Source organism: Nycticebus coucang, chromosome 1 (genome assembly GCF_027406575.1).
Source record: "Nycticebus coucang isolate mNycCou1 chromosome 1, mNycCou1.pri, whole genome shotgun sequence".
NCBI classification, from domain to species: Eukaryota; Metazoa; Chordata; class Mammalia; order Primates; family Lorisidae; genus Nycticebus; species Nycticebus coucang.
Window position 1 is genome coordinate 68,310,024 of NC_069780.1, and position 27,075 is coordinate 68,337,098.

A 27,075-nucleotide genomic window follows, 5' to 3' on the forward strand; every position below is an offset into this window, starting at 1 on the left:
GAGATCATTGTTTCAGGGCTGCACTAAACAAAATAAAAAATTCAGTCATACCATGCACATTCAAATGCTCAGTCGCCACATGGCTATCACATGGGACAGTGCAGTACAGAACGTTTTCATCATCATGGAAAGTTCCATTGGAAAATATTGTTCTAGTCTAGACACGAAAGAAGAATATGACTAAGAAGTGAAGTGACTTATTCAATGCCACATTGCTAGTAAATGGCAGAATCAAAACCCAGGTCTTGTGAATGCAAATCTTATTGTACTTTTTATTTTCATTCTTGGCGTGTCAGTTTCTCTTAAGAAAATATCCTTGAATAAGAGAAAAATCTTGATTTGAAGTCTCCCGGCTGAGGGACTCATGTGAATGTAACTTCCCTCTTACTCAAAAGAGTTAGCTCAAATACGAGGTATTTTCCTTAAGTATGAACTACACAGACAGTCATGTTTATACCACTTGCTAGAAGTCAACAGACATAACAGAATTTTTATTTATTTTCTATTTAACAAATATTTATGTAGTGCTTATTCTATGTCAGGTACTATTCTGAGCACTTTCCAAGTATCCACTCATTTGTTATTCATAACAGCCCACTGAAGTGGGCACAATTAAGATCATCCTTACTTTACACATGAGGAATTTGAGGGGCAGAGAAGTGAAGCAATTCATGAACAGTTACCCACCTAGTGAGTAGCAGAGCTGGCATGAAGCCCAGGCATTTTGGCTTTTAAGCCTGTATATTTTTGCTAAAACTACCATCACGAAATATCACAGACTAAATTGGGGGCTTAAATAGCAGAAATTTATTTTGAAAGAGTTCTGGAGGCTACAAGTTCAAGATCAAGGTGTTACCAGGTTTGGTTTGCTCTGAGGTCTTGCTGCTTGGCTTACAGATGACCACCTGCTCACAGCCTCACATTGTCCTTCCTCGCATACATTCTCCTCCCATCGCCCTGTGGATCTCTGTGTATCCAAATTTCCTTTTCTGTATGGACATCTGACAGATTGGCTTTCCTAAAGGACTCTTTTTAACATAATCCCCTCTTTAAAGGTTCTATCTCCAAATAGTCACATTCTGTAGTACTGGGGTATGGGGTCCAACATATGACAGAACAGGCATAATTCAGAGGCAGAAAGACATAATTCAGTCCAAAACAGAGCCCAGGCTTTAAATTAGTATGCTACCTAGATGCTCTCTTAGAAACATGATACAGTCTCTCTTCCACTAGAAACCTCAGCATAGAACATATTTCTTGACATTACTAACCTGGGAAAATACAAAACAAAACAAGGACCAAACTTCTATCTTGTCCACAAGGTTAAAGTAGAAAGTCTGATGTCAGATTTTTCATTTTCCGCATTAAATTCTAATGGGCCAGAAGACAGGAGGTTTTCATGTTATGACAGCTATTCTTTTTTTAAATCATAGATGCTACTGCTATTTATTTTAGATCAGTCCTGTCCGATTGAATTCTCTGTGAAGTTGGAAATGTTCCATATCTGTGTGATCTACTATGACAGTGACTAGCTACACGCAGCTATTTAGTACTTGAAATATAACCAGAGTGACTCAGACACTGAATTTTTAATTTCACTTAACTTTAAACAATTTAAACAAGTTTACATACCCAAAAGTAGTAAATGACTATGGCATTGGAAGGCATAGTCCTAGATGGTTGAACTAAGAGGCAATGAGGTTTTCTTTTTTCTTTTAAACCTGGCACTTCCCTACTATTTTCTATACCAAGGACTTACATTTATCTATTCAGTTGTACAGACCAGAATGCTTGAGTCATCCTGATGCCTTACCTCTAACTGTAATTCATCACCAAGTCCTGTTGATTTAGCTCCCTTGAAAAGCTTACACTTAGGTACATTTTTCCATTTCTTCCACCACCCCTCCCCATCGCAAGCCTAGGCAACCACAATACCCTCTAACTTGTTTTACCATCTACATTTTTCTCCCTTTTCCAAATTTAATCATGTTGCCAACAAATGCAGTTGCTTTTAGGGAAGATATTACAGTACTGGGTGCTGATTATATGCTAGCTATTGTGCTAAATTCCAGGAACAATATAAACAACAAAACTGACAAGTTCTTCCTTTTATGTTGCCCAAAGGCTCTAACAAATCTGAAGCCTGCCTATCATTCCAAAATAAATGTCTTACCTAAAAACCCAGCAGCTCTGTGGACAGAAGGCATGTTTCGTGCTAGGAAGGCAGGAAGGGAGGGGTAAATTTACAACTACTGGGTGCAGTGCACACTGTTCAGGTGATGGGCAAAGTTATAATTTGATTCAAACCGTACAAAAGCAATTTATGTCACCAAAACACTTGTACCATGGTAATAGTCTGAGGTTTTTTAATAAGAAATGATTAATAATACATGTTAAGCTAGGTTTTTGTTAGGAATAAAAGGACAATGAAAAAGAACTTACATATTGCTTAACGCCTAAAAAAGAAAAAGAAAAATGTATGCTTCTGAATGAGTTTTCCCTTACTCTTTCCTGTGAGGATATTTTAATTCTCCCAAAGTAAAATAAAACACATATTTCTGCTGCCAGGGCAATGACACTAAGTGCTCTACAGGATTTCTCATTAAGTGACACCAAGAATCCATAACGATGAATGTTAACAGCGCACAGCATCTCAGCATCTGCCCCAGTACCAGGAGTTGGTAGAACAAATGCACTTTGCATGACAAATGCCGTCCCACGTGGTATTCTAATTGTGCAACAACACGCATTTTAAAAAATGAACAGAAAAAATAAGCATAATCAGGTCTGAGTCAACAGTAGAGTCCTGATGTTGTATTTTATGCATCTTCTCTGATCCTTAAGACTAGATTACTCCAGAGAAAGCTAACAAGAGAGACAGAGAAAGGAATTCAAAGAGAAACAGATACAGACACGGAAAACTACAAAAACATCTATGAGGTTTATTTGATATATATGAGATTAAACAGAGTAGCAGGCTCCCTATTGCTTTTCACAGTAATTGATGTTTTTTTTTTTTAAGTCAGTAAACATTTTCATTGTGCCTCTGTTTTATCCAAGTATTCAAATGTCAACAGACATCCCCAAAGGCATGTGTGCTTTAGCAATGCCAAAGAAAACAAGGCCTAAGATGAGGGTGGAGAAGTAGAAATAAGATCGTACCTGCTTTATAGGCCTTGGGAAGGGGAAACTCTGGTGTTAAATACATTTTGAAAGGAGTACTAAAATCACATCTGAGACTATCAAATCATGTTAAATGGATAGGTTAAGTCACTATATAGCAAAATCCTACCATATATCTTTTTTGCATAGAGAGGATATTTTTGAAATAGAATTTACCTGAATTTAGAATTTTTAACATATACTTTTAATATTTTTATAAGGAATTCTTGAAATGCTATAATTTTGAAATAAATATTTTAAAACATTTAAAGAACAAACATTTTAAATGATAATCACAAAACGCTTTACGATAGGTATAATGTCAAAAAATTAAATATCTTACATCTTTCATAACAGTTTTATTGCTTAGAAACTAATTCAACAGTATAGGAAAATATTTAATTAAACATGTAGAATATCTCTAACATATTCCCCTCTGTAGCAACTATGATCTCAAATCTGGGATTTTAAATATTTCACTGGTCCTTTTTTTTCATGTATAACTTACTATGTTCAAAAAATCAAGTTAGGATAAAGATATATATGTAAATAGATATATTTGTCATAGTTCTAAAACATAGCTCTAACATACAGAATATATAATATTTGAATTATTTAGTGATGAATAAAATATACATGATTATAATAGATACAAAAATTTTATCACCATGAATCTATTATACACACAATACTTGAAGACTGTGATATACAAGACACAGCATATATGTCCATCACTTCAAAAGCTTTGAGCCAAACTGTCTGATGACCCATTATTTCCCTTCCAGGAAACACAGTCAACAATGTCAAACTTAGTCACCTGTCCAAGTTTCGACTTGTTCTGCTTATCAGCGTTGCTGAGAGGGCTTCATTTGTTTCCTTCCTTGGGGATTTTACATGTCTTGATTTTTACATTTTGAGATTTTTGCATATGTTAAAACTTGCATAATGAGCTACCTATATTCTTTTGAAAAAGTCACCCATAAAACTTTATATTTGAAGTTTTTATCTCCCGGTCTCCACCATATTTTTTCTTTTGCATAATATACACAAATATGTATACATACCTGTTTTATATGGAATTTTTAAAAGACTTTAAGTTCAGAATGTAAAATACTCTTTATTATATTTTTTAGATAGACTTCTTGCTCTTGCCCCAGGCAAGAGTGCTGTGGTGTCATAGCTCATAGCAACCTCAAATTCTTGGGCTCAAGTGATCCTTCTGCCCTAGCCTCTTGAGTAGCAGAGGCTACAGGTGCCTGTCCAAATGCCTGGCTTCGTTTTTCTATTTTTTAGAAGAGATTGGTTGGGGAGTGGTTCTCACTCTTGCTCAGGCTGGTCTTGAACTCCTGAGCTCAAGCAATTCATCTGCCTTGGATTCTGCGAGTACTAGGATTACAGGCGTGAGCCACCATGCCCAGTCTAAGAATGTAAAATAGTCTTATCTTTTCCTTTACACTTCCAACATTTCACGCTAGAAAGTTTCTCCCACCCCCACCCCCTGGGTTGATGTTAAAAACTGTGTATAAGAATGAAAAGGAACAGGAGAAAAAGAGAAAACTATGATGTGATATAAATCAAATTAATATTTTTCTGGGGAGTTTTATTGATTATGAAGTTCAATTTCACTGACATATTTCTAAGTGCTTCTTTAAAACATTTTGTACCTTTTATGGATTAGAATTTTATGCTTTTTTGATAAAGCCAGTACTATATGGCCACCATAATCTCCCATCTTAAAGTATACATGTGCACACCATGATGAAGACAACATTTGTAGCTATTATTGTACTTCAGTTATACAGGTACCATCATTTTGTCTAGTAACTAACATATTTCAGTGTAGACTGAGCACTGCAGACCTTTGAAATAGTACAAAATTTAAAGATAAATACTCAACAAAAACAAAATATAAGGCAACATTAAAATAAACTATAAAAGTTTTATTGGTGGTAGTTTGGCAAGACCTACATAACTCGTCTGCACTCAATCCAAGCATGAAGGACTGTAAAGCTGGAAGCACTGTAAACACAGCAAACATACTCAAACACAAAAGCCTTAACTACAGATAGGATTTCTGAGCTGTTATCAACATGTCACTCTCTTCACTATAACCTGGTTGCCACTTTCTCCATCCCTCAGTTATGCTGTATCAAATAAGTAGTTTTCTGTTCAATACCAAATCCCTATGTATAATCATTATAGGAATATTTGTTAAACTTCTCAAAAAGGAGATGCATACTGAGTATTTGTAAACAGAGCTATCTGCCTTTCTTCCCCTCCAAATACACAATTCCAGTATAGTTCTCAGTTAAACAATGATGTTGTCTCCAGAAAACTCCTATTGCAATTCTATATTTTATTACATCTGCTATCAGATTGTGTGAGCTTGCAACTTGATTCATGAATTTTGAAAAAAAAAAAAAATAAGATTATAGGCAGAAAAACCATTAGTCAACTCTTGTACCATCCCAGAAGAAAAGTGATGATGGTTTCATCGGACAGGGGGACCATCGTATAAAAATTAAATGGGTCAGTCTGAAATTATATGTTTAGAATGATCAGAAATTAAAACTTAAAGTTGACGGTGGATCAGTGAAGTGAGATAAGACCAAAGGATATGTTCTACCTTGAACTGTTAGGTGAGCAGAGGGTATTATCATTGACTGAATTAGGGACTAATTGAGGGAGAATGATTTGTAAAGAAGAGAGATGAGTTAAGCCTTAGGCATGTTGAAGTCTGAGGTAACAGCAAGGGGCACCCAGTTGGGTAGAGATACATAGAACTCAGAAGACAAGTGAGAGTTGGAGGATTTAGAAAAAAATAGTATGTGAATGAAGATGGACTCCATAGGACTGAGTGTGACTGATCAGGAAGAGCAAATACAGGGAGAGACCCAGGGGATTTAGAACAAAGCATGAAGAAACGCCAGCCAGTAGAAATAGGTATAAAAAAAAAAACGTCTCTCTGGAGACAGGGAAAGCATGGCAGAGAAAGTCCAGAGAGCCTCAGGGAGTGGCAGCCACAGAGCTGATGAAAGTCTGAGCAGCCGTGGAATGCTGCTGAACACCCCCCACACAAAGAGCAAACCTAGTTTAATGGAGTTTATGTCCAGTAACCAAAAAAAAAAAAAAAAAAAGAAAAAGAAAGAGAGAGAGACTAAGAATATAAGTAAAACAAAGATAGTTTTAAGTTAATAAAAATTCTTATAACTTCCTATGTAGGAATATATAGTATGCCATATATATTCAAATATAGTATGCCAATTATTTTCAAGTGTTCATAAAGCATTCGAAAAAATGATATAGTGCATTATAAGAAAATCTAAATATAAAACTAGAAAATACTTCAAAAGTTTAAACCAAACAGAAAAATAAATCCTCATATCTTTATGAAATTAAATTTTCTAAATAACATTCAGTCAAGAATGAAACAAAACTAGTATTAAAGACTTTGAAAAATGCTAGAAATGGCAACATACATGTCAAGATCTATATATATAATTAAAGATCTATTCATCAAAAATTCACACTTTTTAGCTTTATTAGCCAGGGATGTCCAACCTGTAGCCCATAGGCCACATGTAGTTTATGTGAGGACTTTTTTGCTTTTTTTTTGGTGGTGGGTATCACGAAAATTATGCACAGACATTTTTTGGGTATTTTTGCTCATCAGCTTTTGTTAGTGATTGTGTATTTAATATGCGGCCCAAGACAATTATTCTTCTTCCAGTATTGTACAGAAAAGCCAAAATTTTGTCTTTTTTTTTTTTGTAGAGACAGAGTCTCACTTTATGGCCCTCGGTAGAGTGCCATGGCCTCACACAGCTCACAGCAACCTCCAACTCCTGGGCTTGAGCAATTCTCTTGCCTCAGCCTCCCGAGTAGCTGGGACTACAGGCGCCCGCCACAACGCCCGGCTATTTTTTGGTTGCAGTTTGGCAGGGGCCGGGTTTGAACCCGCCACTCTCGGTATATGGGGCCGGCGCCTTACCAACTGAGCCACAGGCGCCGCCCGAGAAGCCAAAATTTTGAATGCCCTTGACAGGACAGACCAGCACTAAAAGCAGCATGAAGTCCATGCAAGAAGTCTGGTATTTTTTTTTTTTTAAAGGGAAATAATGATAAAAGCAGATATAATTAGTTTATTTGATTGAGACAATAGAAAGGGTGGAATTAATAAATTCATAAAAATTATTTTACAGAGATAAAAGTTAAATATATATATTAATTCTTATAAGAAATAAACTAAATGATGAAAATTATAAAAATAGATTTTTATGTATAAAAGAAGTCTAGAACAGACCATATTCCTGAATTTAAAGAATGGATATTTCAAAGGTATCAGTTTTTTTTTTAAAGTAATTTTGTTATTGTTGCTGCTACGGTTTAATTTTCTTAATTATTTTGGTGATGACCGTGGGGAGTCATAGCAACCTGGCAGTATTATAAGGAGGAAAAAGGAATGAAAATCGAACAGCTTTTCAGAAATGTGACTAATTGGACATCACATTTTATAAGGTGTTAACTTATAAAATGACCCACGGCAAAGCTGCTGTTCTTTAGAGTCTCCAGGCACGCAACATACTGAATTCCAGATAATTACATTTTAAAATATAAAATAAACAAATGTTGAAAATATTGATGAAGACTGAAATGATCTCAGAATAAAGATAAACTTTCTAAGCACCATGCAAAATCAAATACAAAATCTTACGATAAAAACAATACAATCTGAAATAAAAAATTAGATAATTAAAAAAACAGTTTATGGCATGATCTGTTTTTTGAAATTATCTTTTATTTTTATTTCTAAATATTAGTTGCCTATTTTTTGAGACTTTGGGGAAAAAAAAATAAGAAGTTAACTGATGACTCCAAAATGAACCTCAGAGTCAAAGCATTTCAATAGACATACTATTATTTGACAATGTGAATGTTAGTTTTTTTACATTATTATTATTATTGCTCAATATTTCATTGCAGCAATTGTCTGATTTCTTTTCTGAATGTAAAGAAATCTTCATTCTTTCTTTTGTTTCTAGTCCTTATCTTATGAGATTTTTGTTTCTAGTCCTTATCTTAAACATTGTTATTCTTGTTAAATTTTAAGGCTTTTTAATTTTGTGAAGGCAAAAAGTGGAAACCAAATAAACACAGGTTTATGTAAAAAAAAAATGATTTATCTTCTCAAAAAAATATAAAAATAAAATCGAAAATGAAATAAAAATTAGGAATATTTGAAATATATATATCATAAATTATACACTAAATACATACCAATCATAATAAGTAATCTCACAAATCAAAAGGAAAAATATGAATATCTCAGTTTCTTTTTTAAAACTTTGTATCTTTTAGGTACAGGGTGTCACTGGAGCCCAGGCATAAGTGCAGTGGCATCATCATAGGTTACAGCAGCCTTGAACTCCTGAGTTCAATCTTCCTGCCTCAGTCTCCTGAGTAGCTGGGACTACAGATGGACGCCACTATATAACAGCCACTAACAGCCACACAGCCCAGTTTCCATATAGGCATGTATGTATATTTGTGACAAGAATATAAGTAATGTTCAACTACACAGGTAATCAAAAACAGCAGGCTAAAAAACTCATGAGTTGCAGTTTTTTCCTATGTAATTAATGGAGGTGAAACTGATACCCATGCCACCAAGGCCCTTAAACACATATGCACTTTGCCTACAATTCCACTTCTAGTATTTAAACCTAAAAAATATGGAATATGTATAAAAATATAAACTTATGAATTTATTTCATTAAAATTATCTATATTATATATAATACATATTTATGTTATGTATAAATATATATTTAATCAAAAATTTATATTCTTATTGAAGAGTTCTATGGCAGAACATCATGTAACCATTACAAACCATACTTTAGGCAAAATTTTTTGATGGTATAAAAATATTCATGATATTCAGGGAAAAATAAAATTACAAAATGACATGCATAATATAATTTTTAACAAGCGTATTGGAGTATATACAAAACTACATGAATTACAGCCTTGACAAAGGTGCCTTATTCAACATGGTATAAAAGTCATGCCATAGAACTGACAGTGGAAAGATGGTAAATAGGCAAAAATTGCCTTTTCCCCACCATGGCCATTGTATGGTGTATCAGAAATCTGAAATATTACACATATCTTATTGAGGGGCTTGGTGGAAACACCAAAAATACCAATGTTTTGTCAGAGGCATTTGGTGAGGACCAAGAAACTACCAAGGGTAGGCACTTCAAGATTAAATGCAAAAGGTCCCCAATAGTAAGGCCAGGATATCACCCCAAAGGCCAGATAAAGTCCATGGCACCTTAGTGGCGATGAGTCATTCCAGTGCAGAAAGTACTAGGTATACTGCAAGGAATCAAGAATCCCTTTGTCCTGATGCTATAAAGACACAATAATCCTGCCTCCTTTACCTATACATTTTCTTGGGGTAGGGAAGGGTGGAAGCAAAACTCCAAATGACAAGTTATTTTTCTTAAAAGAAAAAAAATCCAAACTTTTTAAAACAAGCCTGAAAGAGGGTGGCGCCTGTGACTCACAGGAGTAAGGCGCTGGCCCCATGTGCCGGAGGTGGTGGGTTCAAACCCAGCCCGGGCCAAAAACAGCAAAAAAAAAAAAAAAAAAAAAAAACAAGCAGAGAGGAAGCTAAATTTTAAATAGTCTTTGATATTTAGATTGAAAGTAAGCTGTTTATACCTGAAGAATTAACTGGCAAGTCTAAGTATCTCATGTTACGTGTAAGGGTTAGCATATTAGTCTTATATTGCCAGAAAACAAATTAACATTATAAATCCACCACCCGGAAACAACTATTATTATGTCAGTATATTTCCATCCAGTCTTTTTTATTTTTTTCAGATAGAGTTTCATTCTGTCACCCTGGGGTTAAGTGCCATGGTGTCATCATAGCTCACAGCAACCTCAAACTCTTGGGCTCAAGAGATTTTCATGCCTTTGCTTCCTGAGTAGCAGGAAGCAGCCACCCATCATGACACCTGGCTAGTTTTTCTATTTTTAGTAGAGACATGGTCTTGCTCTTGCTCAGGCTGGTCTGAAACTCCTTTCCTCAAGTAATCTGCCCATCTCAGCCTCCTAGAGTGCTGGGATTAAAGATGTGCACTACTGTGCCTGGCCTGTCTAGTCTTTTTAGATATATCAATAAAAATTAACATAAAACATTTTTAACCGATTAGAGTCCTATATTTTTATTTAACATCCTGTAGCAGAATCACAGATATATTCAAAATATAACTCAGATGTGCAAGAAAGATTAGGCATGATACCAGGGAGTTATGGTCAGGGTGGCAAAATTCTGCTCACCACTATGAGGCATATGAAGATGAGAGGACATTACAAAGATACCATTTCCTTCTGGGTAGTGGATTTAGACTGATTTTACCTTTTTACCTTCCTTTTTAATATTTCCTATATTTCTACTATTTTCCATAGTGAGTAGGTGATATTTTCATAGTAAAAATTCAATATATATGTTATATATTTGTAAGCTATGACTCTAGGAGCAAAGAATCAGAAAATTATTAAGTACAATATAAGCATTTCTTCACTGCAGTGAACATAACTTGAGTGATGTCTAAGATTTCCTGCTTGTGAATATCTCGGAACCAAAGTGCCTTGTAAAAAATGCCGTGTTATAAGAACCCTTCACTGCCGATCTAAAAGCTACTATGATATTTGAATGCAGAAGGTGTTAATGCTCGGGCCAATGGGAGGAAACCCCCAAAGGATTTAAAGTCTATCGCAACCCTAAGACTCTGTGTATTATATGATCTCAAATTTAATAAAAGTAGTTCCTGTCGAGCCCAAATGTCACACTCACTGTGAGACTAAGAGACTCATAGCAAGAGTACTTTAAGATGGCAGCTGCGGGCAAGGGCAGGCGGTGTGTGTAAGTGATGGAGAGTAGTGCTGTGCTCTAGGTCCCTGCCCACATCTACACTCGATGTCAGGATTGGCTGCAGAGGACAGTGTTCTCCTCATTATACTTAATGCATGCTTTATACAAACCAGCAAGGGTGCGTGCATGTGGTCCCTACAAACTCACACTGATTTAGTCTTTCAAGTATATACATCCTCTTGAGATGTGGGAAAGTTAACAACATACTGGAATATTATGAGTAACATTTCATTCTTATGAGTTTTTAAAAAAATATGAAACCACTAATATCTTGTCTTTAAGACAAAGTTTTTATTACACATATGCACATACTAATAGTCCCTTAGTGCTATCTTCCTTCACAATTAAATGCATAATCAAACTTTAGAAAATATCTATCGGTGGGCTTGTGAGGCTGATATCATAGCAGTCTTTTTAATTTTCCATTTTCCACTCCCTTGGTAAAGTCAGGGCAGTTATGGAAGAAAATATTCAAATAATTGCCCTAACACTCCTCTAGAGAGATGGGAACACAGGAACACATAATTAACGACTCTCTTTAGTCCTCAGCTTATATAAAAGTTCAAAACTAGAATGAAAAGGGGAGGTAAAGAGTCAGGTTAGCATGAAAGAAAGTACAGGATTTTCATAATCTAGACTTCATAGAAGTCAATGACCAACTATGCTTACAAATTCATCATCTTGGTAATTAAGAAGAAAAGTTTGCTTTTTATTAATCAAGGTTTCCTGAAATACAGCAGCAATTATTGACTGCTTTTGTACTAGAATGGCAGAGCTAAGTAGGAGGGATGGAGAGCACATGCCTTGCAAAGACAAAACTATTTACTACCTGGCCCTGTAAGAAGTAGTTTTTTCCCGACCGCGACGGAGGGTGTGACTGAGTTCACACTGTGGTTATTGACTTTTCATCACAGATTATACATGTATGATCACATACAGGCATACTTTGTTTTATGGTGCTTAGCCTGACCGCACTTCATAGATAATGTGTATTTTACAAATCGAAGATTTGCAGCAACCCTGAGCAAGTTAATTGGAACCATTTTTCCAACAACATGTGCTCACTTTGTGACTCTTATATCAGATTTTGGCCATTCTTGCAATATGTCAAATGTTTTCATTATTATCATTATCTGTTATGATGATCTGTGAACAGTGGCCATTGTTGTCACTATTATAATTATTTGGCACACTAAGAACCAGGCCTGTAGAAGTCTGCCATCTTAGTTAATGAACGTGTGTTTTCTGTTTGCTCCACTGACCAGCTGTCCCCCTATCTCTTCCTCTATTGGGCCTTTCTATTTCCAGAGACACAACAGTATTGAAATGAAGCTAATTAATAATCTTACTATTGTGTCTAAGTGTTAAAAGTAAGAGTCACACATTTCTCACTTTAAATCAAAAGGTAGAAATTATTTAGCTTAGTGAGGAGGGCATGTCAAAACCCCAGAGAAGCTCAATGCCAGACTGCTTGTGCCAAACAGTTAGGCAAGTTGCAAATGCAAAGAGAAGTTCTGAAAAAAAATGTCAGTGAACACATGAATGATAACAAAGTGAATCAGAACAAAGTCAATCAGCCTTATTGCTGATAGGAAGAAAGTTTTAATTGATGAAACCAGCCACAAATTCACTTAACCCGGAAGCTAATCCAGAGCAAGGCCCTAACTCTCTTTAAATCTACAAATGCTGAGAAGTCTGAGGAAGCTGCAGAAGAAAAGTTAGACACTAACAGAGGTTGGTCCACAAGGTTTAAAGATAGAAGCCACCTTCATAACATAAAAGAACAAGGTGAAACAGCAAGTGCTGATGCAGAAGTTGCAGCAGATCCAGGAGATCTAGCTAAGAAAATTGAAGGTGAAGGCACTGAACAGCAGATTTCCCATGCAGATAAAATAGCCTTATATTGAAGGAAGATGCCATCTAGGACTTTCAGAGCCAAAGAGGAGAAATCAATGCCTGACTTCAAAGGTTCAAAAACTAAGCTGACTCTTCTTAGAGGCTAACGTAGTTAGAGGCGATGCTCATTTTCTATTCTGAAATTCCCAGGGTCCTTAAGAATTATGCTAAATCTACTCCGCCTGTGCTCTAGAAATGGAACAACAAAATCTAAATGACTGCATGTCTGTTTACAGCATGGCTTACTCAGAAAAGGATTCCATTACAAATATTACTGTTCATTAACAATGTACCTGGTCGCCCAGGAGTTGTGATGGAAATGTAGATGGTGTTCTCATGCCTGCCAACACAGTATCCATTCTGAAGCCCGTGGATCAAGGAGTAATTTTGATATTCAAGTCTTATGATTTAAGAAATAAACTTCATATGGCTATTGTTGCCTCACACAGTGATTCATCTGAGGGATCTGGGCAAAGTAAGTTGAAAACTTCTGATAAAGATTTACCCTGTAAGATGTCATTAAAATCATTATTGATTCATGGGAGGTAAAAATATGAACATTAGCAGAAGTTTTGAAGTAGTCGATTCCAATCTTCGTGAATAATTTTGAGAGGTTTAGGACTTCATTGAAGGGTGTAATTTCACACATCGTGGAAACATCAAGAAAATTAGAATTGGAAGTGGAGCCTGAAGATGTTACAATTTACTTGCAATCTCATGATGAAATTTAAATGGATGAGTTGCTTCGTATGGACTAGTGAAGAAAGTGGTTTCCTGACATGGAATCTCCTTCTGGTACAGATGCTGTGAACATTGTTGAGGTGACAACACAAGATTTATGTTGCATCAAATAAGTTGATAAAGTCATGGCAGGGTTTAAGAGGAGTGACTCCAATTTTGAAAGTTCTGCTGTGGGTACAATGCTATCAAACACATACTACAGATAAATATTTCATGCATGGAAAAGCCAAAAGTGCAGCAAACTTCATTGTAAGGCCTTATTTTAAGAAATTGCTACAGCAATCTCAACCTTCAGAAACTACCACCCTGATCAGACAGCAGCCATCAACATCGAAGTAAGAGCCTCTACTAGCAACAAGATTATGGTTTGCTTAAGGCCCAGAGTATTGTTAGCAATAAAACAGGGGTGCCCAAAGCTGTGACCTGCAGATCACAACATGCAGACTATGTCAGGAGTGTTTTGCCTATGTAAGATTTCAGATACCATGAAAAGTATGCAGGAATTTTTTTTTGTTGTTGTTAATCAGCTTTTCTTAGTGTCTGTATATTTAACATGTGCCCCAAGACGACTCTTCTAATGTGTGACAGTAAAGAAAAAAGGTTGGACACTTCTTGGCCAATAAAGTATTAAAGTATTTTAATCAAGGTATGTACATTGTACTTTGAGACATAATGCCATTGGACATGAGTAGACTACAGCATAGTACAGACATAATTTTTAAATGCACTAGGAAACCAATATATTTAGGTGACCCTCTTTGTGGTGTTATTTGCTTTATTGGAGTGGTCAGGAACAGAACCTGCAATATTTCTGACATATGCCTCTATATACATGTCTCCTTACATGTCAAATATTTTCTGCTGGATCAGTGGATTTAACTACTGCATCTTAAAATTTCATTATTTTCTCCATTTCCTTTTCTTCTTGGCCTTTTTAGATGGTTGTTTTCATATGGATTTCTGATTCTGTTTCATAATGACTGTATCTTCTCAAACTCTAGTAAGACAGCTAGTCAATTTTCCTACAAAATGTTATTTCCCTTTTGAGTCTTCAGAAATTTTTTATCTCCATTTCTTTACCTCCATATCTTCAATTTTAGGGATTCCTTTTTTGAAATGTTTTAATACATTCTAATGATGGGAGATTTATACAAAAAAGTTATTGAAGACAGTCAAAAGCATACAGCCTGGTTATCAGTCCCTGGCCAATCTTCAGAATCTATCAGGTTTTTATATAGTTTGATTTTGTAAGATAAATATGTGATTTTCTTCTTTGAACAATCCCCATCCCTAGTTCTGTCTCTGGAGTGAAACTCCATATTTGTCTCCATCAAAATGGCCCACCAACCCCTTCCATGTGGTAACAAATTTATGCTCTGAATAAATATGGGGAAAAGGAGAATACAGAGAAAGGAAAGAGAACAGAGTGAGGGAAGAACACTTTGACATGCTAAGCCAAAAACAAAATATAGGGAATATGCCTTCCAAAATTCAGTAGCTCAACTGTCTCTTTCTCCTAATTCCCTACTCATTATTTCCAGCTTGGACTTACTATCAGTGAGTGGACAGAGACAGAGGGACATTAATGGAGTGGAGTGGAGGTAGGGGTTGGGGATAATTCTGCAGAGGACTCTAAAGGAGCATATATGCAATAGAAAAGGAGCTGCTGAGCCTTTAAGATCTCTCTAAACTGATGACAAAAGACAGATTGGGGCACAGGTAGGGATCTTTTTACTTTCTCCTTAGCCTGTTGCATTTTTTAACAAAATAGCACTAATCGTCCATTAACTGAGATTTTCAACCCAAAAATATTATCCTAAAATTATTATGTTAAGAACAGTAATTTAGGCGGCGCCTGTGGCTCAGCGGGTAGGGCGCCGGCCCCATATGCCGAGGGTGGTGGGTTCAAACCCAGCCCCGGCCAAACCGCAACAAAAAAAAAATAGCCGGGCGTTGTGGCGGGTGCCTGTAGTCCCAGCTACTCGGGAGGCTGAGGCAAGAGAATTGCCTAAGCCCAAGGATTTGGAGGTTGCTGTGAGCTGTGTGACGCCACGGCACTCTACCGAGGGCGATAAGGTAAGACTCTGTCTCTACAAAAAAAAAAAAAAAAAAAAAAAAGAACAGTAATTTATATAACAATAACCATAATATAGTATTATGTCAATAAATTACAGTGTTTTATGATGGCATTATTTTTAATTTTCTATGTCTTTTTTGGTATTTTATTTTATTTTTCCTTTTTATTGATGTATCAGGGCTGTGCATACTTTGGGGGTATATATGGTATTATCAGACATGTATACAATGTGTATAAAGTCAGGATAATTGGGATATCTATCACCTAAAAAAATGTATCTTGGTTTTGGGAACATACTTTCCTAGGTATTCCAAAATACACAGCAAATTATGATCAACTATAATTAGAAATTTAGGATTGGCTAAGTTAGATGTAGCTATTCAGATGCCATTTATTGGATAAAACTTCTTAAATTTGCTTCATCTGGCAACTTCTCTTCTGTGTTTCCAAGCTGAATGGAGGTGATAGGTCCTGCCTGGCTGGTCTACTGAGAACCCATCCCTGTTACCAATAACCTCTGTGAGAATGACCTTTCGGTATGAAATACTCTTTACATGGCTGTAAGAGGGTTAGTTCTTGCTGTCCAGTGGTCTAGAATACAGCCACGTTGAGAATGGTAAATTCAAACATCCAAACTCCATGCTCTGCTCTAATATATAAGCTTGCTTTATCCTTTCAGGGACTTTGTTTTGCCCCTTGTCTACTCACACTACTAGCCATAGGCAGGAACACTAATTAAAACACCATTTCAGAATAATTTGGCTCATTAACTCATTGTTGCAATTATCTCTTCTGTAATCTGCTCAGATCAGTGACCATGTTACAGCTTCTCTCGGCTTGAGTCAACAGCTGGTGTTTAATTTCTGTGACCTCATTATTCTCACTTTTACTCTTAAATTACCACCTCCCTGTCTTTCTTTCGATCTTTATTTCTCTATCTTTATTTCCCTGGATCATTTTCTTATAATCTAGTTTTCTATGTGATTTCCCCTAAAATTTGGGATCTGTTATCTTTTCTTTTTTTCTTTTCTCCTAACTTGGACATCCAGTATTTGCACAGTCATTCCTATCTGACCAATTTTCGTAATACTTGCCAGATTTGACTTGCCCTGTCCGTCATGCCCTCACTGGCTTTGGTCAATATAGAATCTATGGGGACTTTAGAGTCTACCAAGGGAGTATAACACTATTAAATAACTAATGTGAGCATATAGCATAAATCAAACTGCTGGGGATTTCATATTCTGCTATATATTTTAACAAATGTAAAATGTTGTTTTAAAGGTTGCAAATTTTGTAAGATTTAAAGCCTTAACAGCACTTAGTATAATATAGCAGTCAGCATTTTTTAAGTCATTAGAGGTTTGGAAGGCAGAGAAACAAATTGTTTGATTAGTTATGGTTCAAAGGTATTCTTATCACCAAACCAGCTCTCAAATCCTTTTGCCTTATCACGGCAACTAATTTTATTTTTTGTATACTACTGTCCAATAGCATAGCACATTTTATCAATCATCTCAGATTTTAGACTAACAAATAACTCAAATCTTTGCTACAAAGGAGAAATCTAAAGAAGAGTCAATAAGAATTACAGAAACAGCAACCATGAGCAGATGAGGTAAAGATGAAAGAATTATAACAAAGTCAAAGCTGGTGTTATTGACTAAATACAAAGCAGCCATCAAGAAACATAGCTCAAACCCCAAGTCATACACATAATTTAAAACTTTCTAGTAGCCATGTTTAAAGGGTAAAAAAAGAAAATAAAAAGGCATGATGTATTTTATTTAACCCTAATACATAGATCCAAAATCCTAACTTTTCATTATTAAATCATCTGTCTGTGTGTATATATGTGTGTGTGTGTGTGTGTGTGTGCATGCACTAAGAATTCAAGATCTGGTGTGTGTCTTATCCTTATAGAAGTTCTCAATCTGGACTATTGATACTTAAAGTAATCAATAGCCGTATAGGCCTGGTGGCTATCACAGCAGGCATATTTTATGTTATCATATCATAAGAAAAAAATGTGTTAGAGAAAAAATTTATAATTAATAATTAATGATATATACACAAGCTAAGACATATGTTAAATAACTCAATTTAGCCATTTCATAATATGTATACATTTTAAAACAGCATGATATATGAGATAGACTTAATTTTTGTCAATTAAATTTTTTTAAATGACATAAAAATCTGAGAGATAATAATAAATTACTTTATCTTACCTACACAAATCTTCTTTTATGTGAAGGGAAATCAATTCCTTAGGAATATGAAAAGAAAGTATGCTCTCCGACATCTGCTCCCGGATTCGCATCCACTTATTGTCAGATGTGGGAAATCTATATAATTTACACACTGGGTTCTTTAACACTGTAAAGGAATAAAAGGGGGACAATGATTAAATTAGAACCAAGTCATATTAGGTAAAGCTCAGTGTAGAAAATCATTAATAAAGGTCATATTATTTATCTGATCAAAAATTTGGTTTTCATCAGAATCTGTTAGTATATTAGAATTTTTAAGAATTTTATTTTTTCATCTTATATTTTTAGTAGCTTCTGGGACATATAGCCTTTGTTAAATTAAAAAAATGCAATTTATAAGTTTCTCTAATTTACTACCTTTTCTAAATTTTTTATAAGGCGTATGTCTATAAATATGGATGAGATTATAAACATATAGGCATAATATAAATTCTGAACAAGTATATTTCTAAATTTCTTCTAACCACTTTCAGTCAACTTTATCTACTTACATAGTAGATGACAAACTGACATGTTATTTTCATAAGTTGCAAAAGGCTTTACTACTAAACATTATTTCTTAAATTTCATACAGGTTCCTTTTTTCTAGCTTGAGATCTATTAAAATTCAAATAGCTTATATACTTAAGCACCAATGAGTAAATAACACATTTTCCTGAATCCATCTTATCAGAAGCAGGGCAGAGAAATGGTGAAGAAACTGTATTAGGGTGAGTGGGTAGTGATTAAGGGAGAAATAACAAGTTCATGCAACCAAGGATTTTGGAAGATTTAGAAAAAGAGTGTAGGGTCCAATATTAAATCAATACTTGATACCTATCCACGAAGTTAGACCTCACACCACACTTCCAAACCATCTATTTCAGGTGAATTTTACTTCCATTGCTGATGGGCTATGAGTGCCTTTTTTACACTAATACACCAAAGTTTAATGGAAAGGAAAATATCGACTCAATCACCAAAGATCATGATTAGTTGGCTCCAGTTTACCAATAAGGCTAATTAAAAAGAAAGTTGTTTTTTGAAATTATCTTTTACTTTCATTTATAAATATTAGTTGTCTATTTTTTGATACTTAAAAAAAATAAGAAGTTAACTGATGACTCTACTCTTATTTGACAATGTGAATGTTACTTTCTTTGCATTATTATTATTGCTTAATATTTCGATGTAGCAATCATCTGATTCCTTTTCTGCTTTTTTTTTTTTATTAAATCATAGCTGTGTACATTGATATAATCATGGGGCATCATTCACTACCTTCACAGACCGTTTACCAAATTTCACATATACCCTTGTAAGATGCACCGCTGGTGTAATCCCACCAATCCCCTTCCCTCTACGCACCTCCCCCCTCCCTCCCCTCCCTTCCCCCTTCCCCCTATTCTTAGATTGTAGCTGGGTTATAGCTTTCATGTGAAAACCCTAAATTAGTTTCATAGTAGGGCTTTCCTTTTCTGAATGTATTTATATTCATTTGTCCTTTACAAGGTTTTTATTTCTAATAAAAAAATAAAAAGTAAAAAAATAATGAAAAAAGAAAGTTGTTATTGAAGTGCATGTAAGACTTTAAATAATACTAAATGGTACGTGGGCCAGGTCTTCTCAATGTGCATGGAAACATGCTTTTCAAATATTTGGGATCTGGAACAAGAACACCATATCTCATTTGGTACTTGATTAAACACGTAATATCTTTCTGAATATTGAAACAAGGATCTACTCATCCATTCCTCCTCAATCATCCATAACCAAAGATAAACTCTGGACATTATCATTATCAAAATTGGTACTACTGGAAACCTAGATTTCAAATACACCATTATTCAATCATCAGATTCAAATCTCAAGAAGGAGAATGGTCACTTTTCAAAGCACCAAAAGAAGCCAGAAGAAAATAGACTATTTCCAGTACATTGAGAGAAATACTATATTCTAAAGTGTAGAGTGGTATGCTTCAAAAGATTATCCTTTGAATATAAGCATGTTCTTTTAGTGTGGACAATTAGACTGTAATACAGATATAACCATAGTTCATTACATCTCTTTCCTTTTATCTAAAATATAAGAACTCAGCCAGTGAAAGAAAATAGAAGATTTCATTCATTTTTTAAAGCGACAATGTTTCAAAGATAAAAGAATTTTACTATTGCCTTTATTATTATATATCTAAAGCAGAAGAAAATTTTAAAGGATGTACTGAACTCAGTAGTGTCCATATACCAAATATGAGATCTCATGAATTCAAATATATTTAGAATTACTAGGAATATGAATGCATCATTTTATGGTTAGACAGCATCCCAATTTCTGAAATGTCCAAACTGTTTCTTGGTTACACATATAAACGTTCAATTACTTTATTCTCAGTATATGTGCTGCTTTTTCATTTCCATTTTTTCCCAAGATTATATAGAATCTTGGTATCATCTAAACCATGGTTTAAAGTCCTTGGATTCTTCTTGACTCTTCTATACCAATAATTATATTTTAGAAAAGTATTTTTAATTATGTCTCAAAATTCAATTCTTCTTTTTTTCTATTGATCCCAAAACAAGTGCTTCTATTTTTGATTTTTACCATTTTCATTTTAATGCTTTCCCATGTGTTCTAATCCTTCTACTTTTGATTTTTACCATTATCATTTTAAAGCTTTTCAACGTGTTCTAAATATAAATTTTGTTGAAATAACTAAAGCAGAAATCAAACATGATTTGATGAATCAGCTCCAGGGTACTCCTCTGACCATCATGTACACATCACCTAAGGGTGCTATAGGCATGCTACTGTTTTTAAAGTAAACACTTGGGGCAAATAATTTTAAAAATCAGGCAACTTAATGAAACAAAATTCCCAACTATATCTTCTGTCTAACTTTACGTTATTGGTTCTGATCTTTTGGGGCCTCATAGGTTTCCAGACACTAATACTAAATTGTCTATATTTATCAGGGTCCCTGTGCAGAGAGAGTGGGATCTACTTTGCAACCCAATTTGTTCCAGCAGCATTGCTCATTGAACATCTATTAAGTCTTACATGAGAACACCTACTGTGTGCCATAAAATACAGTGTAATGAAGCATGATTTTAAAAAATGAAGAAATATGGTCTCCGCATTAACTATCATGTAAATTTGTTGCACAAATTTTGGGAAAAACTAGATAAAATATTCTCAACTCAAAATTCTCACTGAGCGGATGGTGAGGAGGTTTGTGTCATCTTCACATAAAAGAAAGTTATGGTACTCATGCACCAAATATTGAACAACGGACCACAAAATAGAAGTGCTTTTTGTCAATGTTTTAAAAATGCTTTTTCTCTATAGCGGAGATACACCCTCTGCTCACACATGCTCCAGCTGTGCAAATGAGTCGCTGACTGGGTAAATGATGTGCTGTTCTGGCTCTCTACTGCTGTCAAGTGTTTGCTCATGAACAAGATGCTTTTCTGACCAGACAAAAGAACTTTTCCCAATGAAAATAACCATGTAAGTTCTCTTTAAAGAGAGCCCTGTGTGTCTTCTCATGTTCACTTTTTTTACTGCTTTTGCCAAAACAATTACTAAAAATATCATGTGGCAGATTCTACCAAGAGAAAAGTAGTTTAAGTATTTTGGCCCACATCGTGATATTGTGATGACTTAATATGGACAAAGTGATCAACTCCTGCAGATCTTGCCTGGTATGTTTCCCTGGGGTTTCACCGGCCTGAGATGAACACAAGGAAAGAAAGTAAATGATAGATTTTTTTTTCTCTCCTTTGAAGTTGCAGCACAATTCAAATTTCTATATTGTTTCTCCCAGATTCTGTAACAGGGACATTTAACAAGGTTGCATGCCACCTGCTTTTTCATGGAGTTCAGCAATTGTGAAAGCCAAGCTGCAGTGATTCTCAATTATCCAAAGGATGCCAAGGAAACATTCAACAAAGCCAACACAGATAGCATAGAAAAAGACTGCAGTTTAAGCAACCTGCGGCAGAAATGATAAAACAGAGAGATATAGGGAAGGTTTTCTCTTTTCTGTTTCTGTAAACAAAGGTGGCTAAGGATATCAGTGGATTGATTGGACAAAGAATTTTTGAAATACAGATTCAGAGTCCAGGGCATATGCAAAAAGTATATTTTATATATTTCTTTAGAGGAAGATAATCTGTGATTATCTCCCCATACTTTCTTGCCTTTAAATTGTGGCAGAGGGTATACATTTAAATGAATCTGACTTCACTGGCTTCAGGCATTACAAAATCACTATTTTAATATACTGCAAATTCTTTTAGGAAAGCTATTCATTCCATAGTTTTAATTACGAAGTCATTTAATTGTTTAACTATTCAGCTGAATGTACCTATATTGCCTATTCTCTACATGCAATAGTGTATTTACTATGGATAAATCTTTGTAATCCAATTAGATACTGAAATACCCTCATTTGTATTTTGAAAATTATCTTAGATTTATATACGTAATAAATGTAAATTAGCTCTTTTTAAGATTGGACAAGGACTGAAAAACCCAAACAGAGATCACAAGAATACTATCAGACGCATGGCTAAGGAAAAGAGAGGGAAAGAAAACCTGAGAAGAGTGCAGAAAATACAGCAAAGAGATTTCCTTAATCCAGTCAAACCTACAAACTCTTGGCCTGCCATCTGCAAATTAAGGCCAAGAACAAGAAAAACTGTAACAGATGTCATAATAAAACATAAAAGTCGTATTTGTCTCCAGTTGGTGACAGTTGGTGAATATACCCTGTAGAATGTACATTTTAGATCTTGGGCGGTGAGAAAAAGGATTTGCTTTAACTCTGTCCTTTCTGTTTCAGTCAGTAAAGGATACAATTTGAAAAGCTAGGAGCTGACTCATATTTCGTGGTGAGCAGCTTGGACGACCTGTAGTCCACTTCACTCAAGTTATTTCTTGCCAATATGCCTCAGCTCAGGGCCTTACCTGTACCTTACCTTGTACCTCTTTCCTAACTACACATAGCCATCCGATAGACTGAGCCAAGCTGTTACCGCCTCCAGGAAGCCATCCTCAGCTTCCATCACCTCCCTGACTACAGGTGACTCTCCTTTTCACCTCATACCCCCACCTTTATCATAGTTCTTACCAACTGTACCACAGAAGTCTGTTTTCTGGTCCATGTCCCGGGATGAGTTCTGTGTCTTTGCTGTTCACTTTTCCCTCCTAAGCCGAACACAGTGTCCAGTAAATGCCAACATTCTACAGAAAGGAGCTTAGACCTCACAACTCCGATGTTTCCCATCATTACTTTCTCCATGAAGAGAACAGTCATGGCAGCAACAATTACATTAATTGAAAAGGGGAAATTAAGCAGCTGTGGATCAGCGGCTAGGGCACCAGCCACACATACAGGAGCTGCCTGGGTCTGCCAAACAACAATGACAACTACAACCAAAAAAAGCCAGGCGTTGTCGTGGGTGCCTGAGGTGGGTGCCTCTACTTGGGAGGCTGAGGCAAGAGAATCACCTAAGCCCACGAGTTTGAGGTTGCTGTGAGGTATGATGCCACAGCACTCTATCGAGAGTGACATAGTGAAACTCTGTCTCAAAAAAAAAAAGAAAGAAAAGAAAAGAAAGGGAAAATGCAAGAGGAAAGGACGCAATTAAACGCTCCACTTTGAGGAAGAGAGCAAACAGAATGAGGATTAACCATAGCTGAAGTAAACCTAGCTGAAAAACCACCTCACATTCTTCCACAAATGCTAAATCTTTGCTATTTCATCTTCTTGCCTTACATTTTCCTTCCAGTTTACCTGAGCTGGACAGGGGAGGAGATAAATGAACTTAGGACATGAAAGCATTGGAAACATTTAGAGGCATCTAAGAGAGGGGCCCATTGATTATTACATAATGAAATTCACTTTGCCATTTGAAGCTACTTCACATCCTAAATGTGTAGAAATCCAAAATCGCAAGGTGGAGTGATTGTATCACATTTGTTGAAACAGTAAAGAGCAAACAAATCCAGGGAAGAAGGAAAAAGACCAATGGCCAATATTATAAGCCAAAGTGAGTGCAAGTCAGAGAGTTATTAACACAAGGGGGAAATCTATTTAAGTTAATATAAAGAAAGATCTCTTTGTTAATATGAAATGATTATCATCTGACATTGGACAAAGCAGTGAATTTAGTGCCACACGGATTAAAAAGGGGGAAAAGTTAGGGATTTGGTTTTTGATTGAAATTCATCAGGACTCAAAATGAGAGTATAGAGAGAAATAATTTTGACAGTCTTTTAAAATATTTTGAATCATGCATTACTTTGGATGGGAGTGGTAGGGAGAGGAAAGTTACCTCAATATTTAGCTCAGTTGTATGGCATTCAAATGGCAGTTTAATTCTATGGAGCTACATGAGGCAGAAAAAATTTTAATGAGAATTTGATAATAATTATTAAGGAAAGTAGTAATTTCTTTCATCCCAAACCTAAATAATTAAATTTGAACATCTTTCTCATGCAAAGAATAACAATTCAATTTTCTGTTTTCTGAAGCACTAAGTCAAATTAGGTGCACCTGTTGTCTGGCATTTGACAAGCATAATTGTATTCCAGTATGAGAGATCTTCAGCATGCTCAAGTGTAAGGAAGGCAGTGCCACTCCGAGCCATCTCTGCACCTGCACTCCGGCCTCCTGAGCTCCTGGCTGCCCCAGGCTCCTTGTCCTCCCAGGACGTGTTTATGTTGTATGTCACCAAGAAGATGCCTCACTGGCTGAGACCGCACCCATCCCAAGGTCAAGTTAGGTCTGGGCATTTTATTTTCAGAAGGTTCCAGTGATTGGATCTAGACTTTAAGTTCCCTCAATTTTTTGGAGCCTGTTTCCCGTGAGATTTAAGGATAAGCCCTGGGTTTTCTGTGTGGGTGAGCGCTTGCTTAAGCTTAGGGAATTGCCTTTATGTAGCAGGTCATGAGGAAAATTAGCTGTCCCTTCTGGCTCTCCTAAAATCTCAGGTGCACATATAGCAAGGCTGAATATTTTTATTCCTTAATAACGAAAAACTTTTATTTTACCAATACATTACTGGCCAAGTTTTGAATGAGGAGAGATTTTCATCAGATCAGTGGGAAAGGAAGCATGCTAAATAATGAAATAATGTGGAATTTATAAGACTTAAGGGTTCTGGGCAGCACCTGTGGCTCAAAGGAGTAAGGCACCGGCCCCATATGCCGGAGGTGGCAGGTGGCAGGTTCAAATCCAGCCCCGGCCAAAAACTGCAAAAAAAAAAAAAAAAAAACTTAAGGGTTCAGTGCCTGTTAAGGTAAAATGCATATTATGAATATATAAAAAAAAAAGAAAAGCAATGTTCTTTCTTAAGTAGCTTAGAATCTAGCATATTCTGCAAAGCAATAATAGTAGAGGGTTTAACTCTATTTTGGGAAAAATAATCAAAGCCGGGGTAGCCTTTTTTGAGAAAAGGCATGGCCCATCTGTGAGGCAGGAAGTGCAAACGCTAGTAAGTTTTCAACTAGGAGGGTAAACTGCACATATCTGTGACTAATAGCACAGTGCCCTCATCTTTGTTTAGGCATCAGCTGTCACAGTCATGGAAACCACTGCTATCAGATACACCCTCTCTGAACGTGAAACATGCAGCATGAAAGTGGTCTGGAAAGAATATAATTTTGTGATTCAGGAAATATAGAATTCAGTGAAAGAAAATGCTGTAATTGGGCATTGCCTGTGGCTCAAAGGAGTAGGGCACCAGTCCCATATGCCAGAGGTGGTAGGTTCAAACACAGTCCCGGCCAAAAATTGCAAAAAAAAAAAAAAAAAGAAAGAAAAGAAAATGTTGTATCAGATGTAATGCTTGCTGATGGGGAAACTCACTCAAAAGGGGACAATAATAGGCAACATTGTGACAGGGCCCATTAGGTCCTTAGACCAGGCATGGTAATATAAGGGTCCATGGGCTGAGATACACTGTAGAATTATAATTTTACCAAAAAAAAAAAAAAAGGAAGAATTGAGAAATCTAGAGAGAATTAAGGTTAAAAAATTTGGAAGGTTTTATTAGACTAGGCTACATCCACTTAAAAACATCTAAAAGTGAAAAAGGAAATGAAAAAAACTATCCAAGTTAATCTGATCATTTTGAAAGCTAAACTGTCTGTCCGGGTCACAATGCTGACGGCTGGCTGACACACCTCAGCTTGACACTAGTTATTTCAAAAGCCCATCCAATGCTCTCCTATTAATACCACAAGAGATTGTTCATTACTGCTCAGTTGCAGACAAGGTGCCTCTGTTAATGTGACTTAGCAGGAACACCAAACTCCATGACCAGGTGAGAGACTTCATCATCGACACTCTTCTACAGTCAAAACTTCCCTGCTCCCCTTCTCACGCCCAACATCAAATAGTGTCTTGTATTTGATCAATAGCCTTCTTAGTACTATTTTGCTTAAGTGAATAAGCAAATAATCACGGAGGTATGTCTACTTTTTTAACAACTTTATCTTATGAATTATATAATTAGAAAGTCAAATTAAAAGCTTCACATATGAGGTTGGACAATTAAGTTTGCGAACTCATCCAAGAAAAAGTGCTGCATACCTAATTGTTGAATATCACTATGATCACCTTCAAAGTACTTCCTTTGGGAAGCTATGTACTGACGCCAGTGTCTAGTTCACCCTTCAAAGCAATTTTGGAACTCTTTTTTTGGAAGGGCCATCTGAGCTACTTTTGTATGAAGTTAGACAATTAAGTTCAAGAGCTTATCCTAGAAACAGTGCTGCATACCTCATTGCTAAATATCACCATAGTAACTTTTGAAGTACTCTGGTGGAAAGCTATGCACTGATGCCAGCAACTAGTCCACTTCAAAGCACTTTTTCTAGGATGAGTTCATGAACTTAATTGTCACGTCTCATATGACGACAACTCCCAACAGTTTCTCAGAAAAAGAGCTCCAAAATTGCTCTAAAAGTTGGGCAAGGTACTGACATCAGTG

The 27,075-nt window shown here is 35.8% G+C and overlaps 1 protein-coding gene across 5 annotated transcripts in view; it reads right to left on the reverse strand.

The window, feature by feature from the left end:
* INPP4B (inositol polyphosphate-4-phosphatase type II B) overlaps positions 1-27,075 on the reverse strand; it is an 881,338-nt gene that overhangs the window by 184,348 nt on the left and 669,915 nt on the right. For all 5 annotated transcript variants that reach the window (XM_053582182.1, XM_053582180.1, XM_053582181.1 and 2 more), the window contains one exon: positions 18,056-18,203. In XM_053582182.1, coding sequence (XP_053438157.1) covers positions 18,056-18,203 — 148 coding nt within the window. The remainder of the gene's footprint in view (positions 1-18,055; positions 18,204-27,075) is intronic.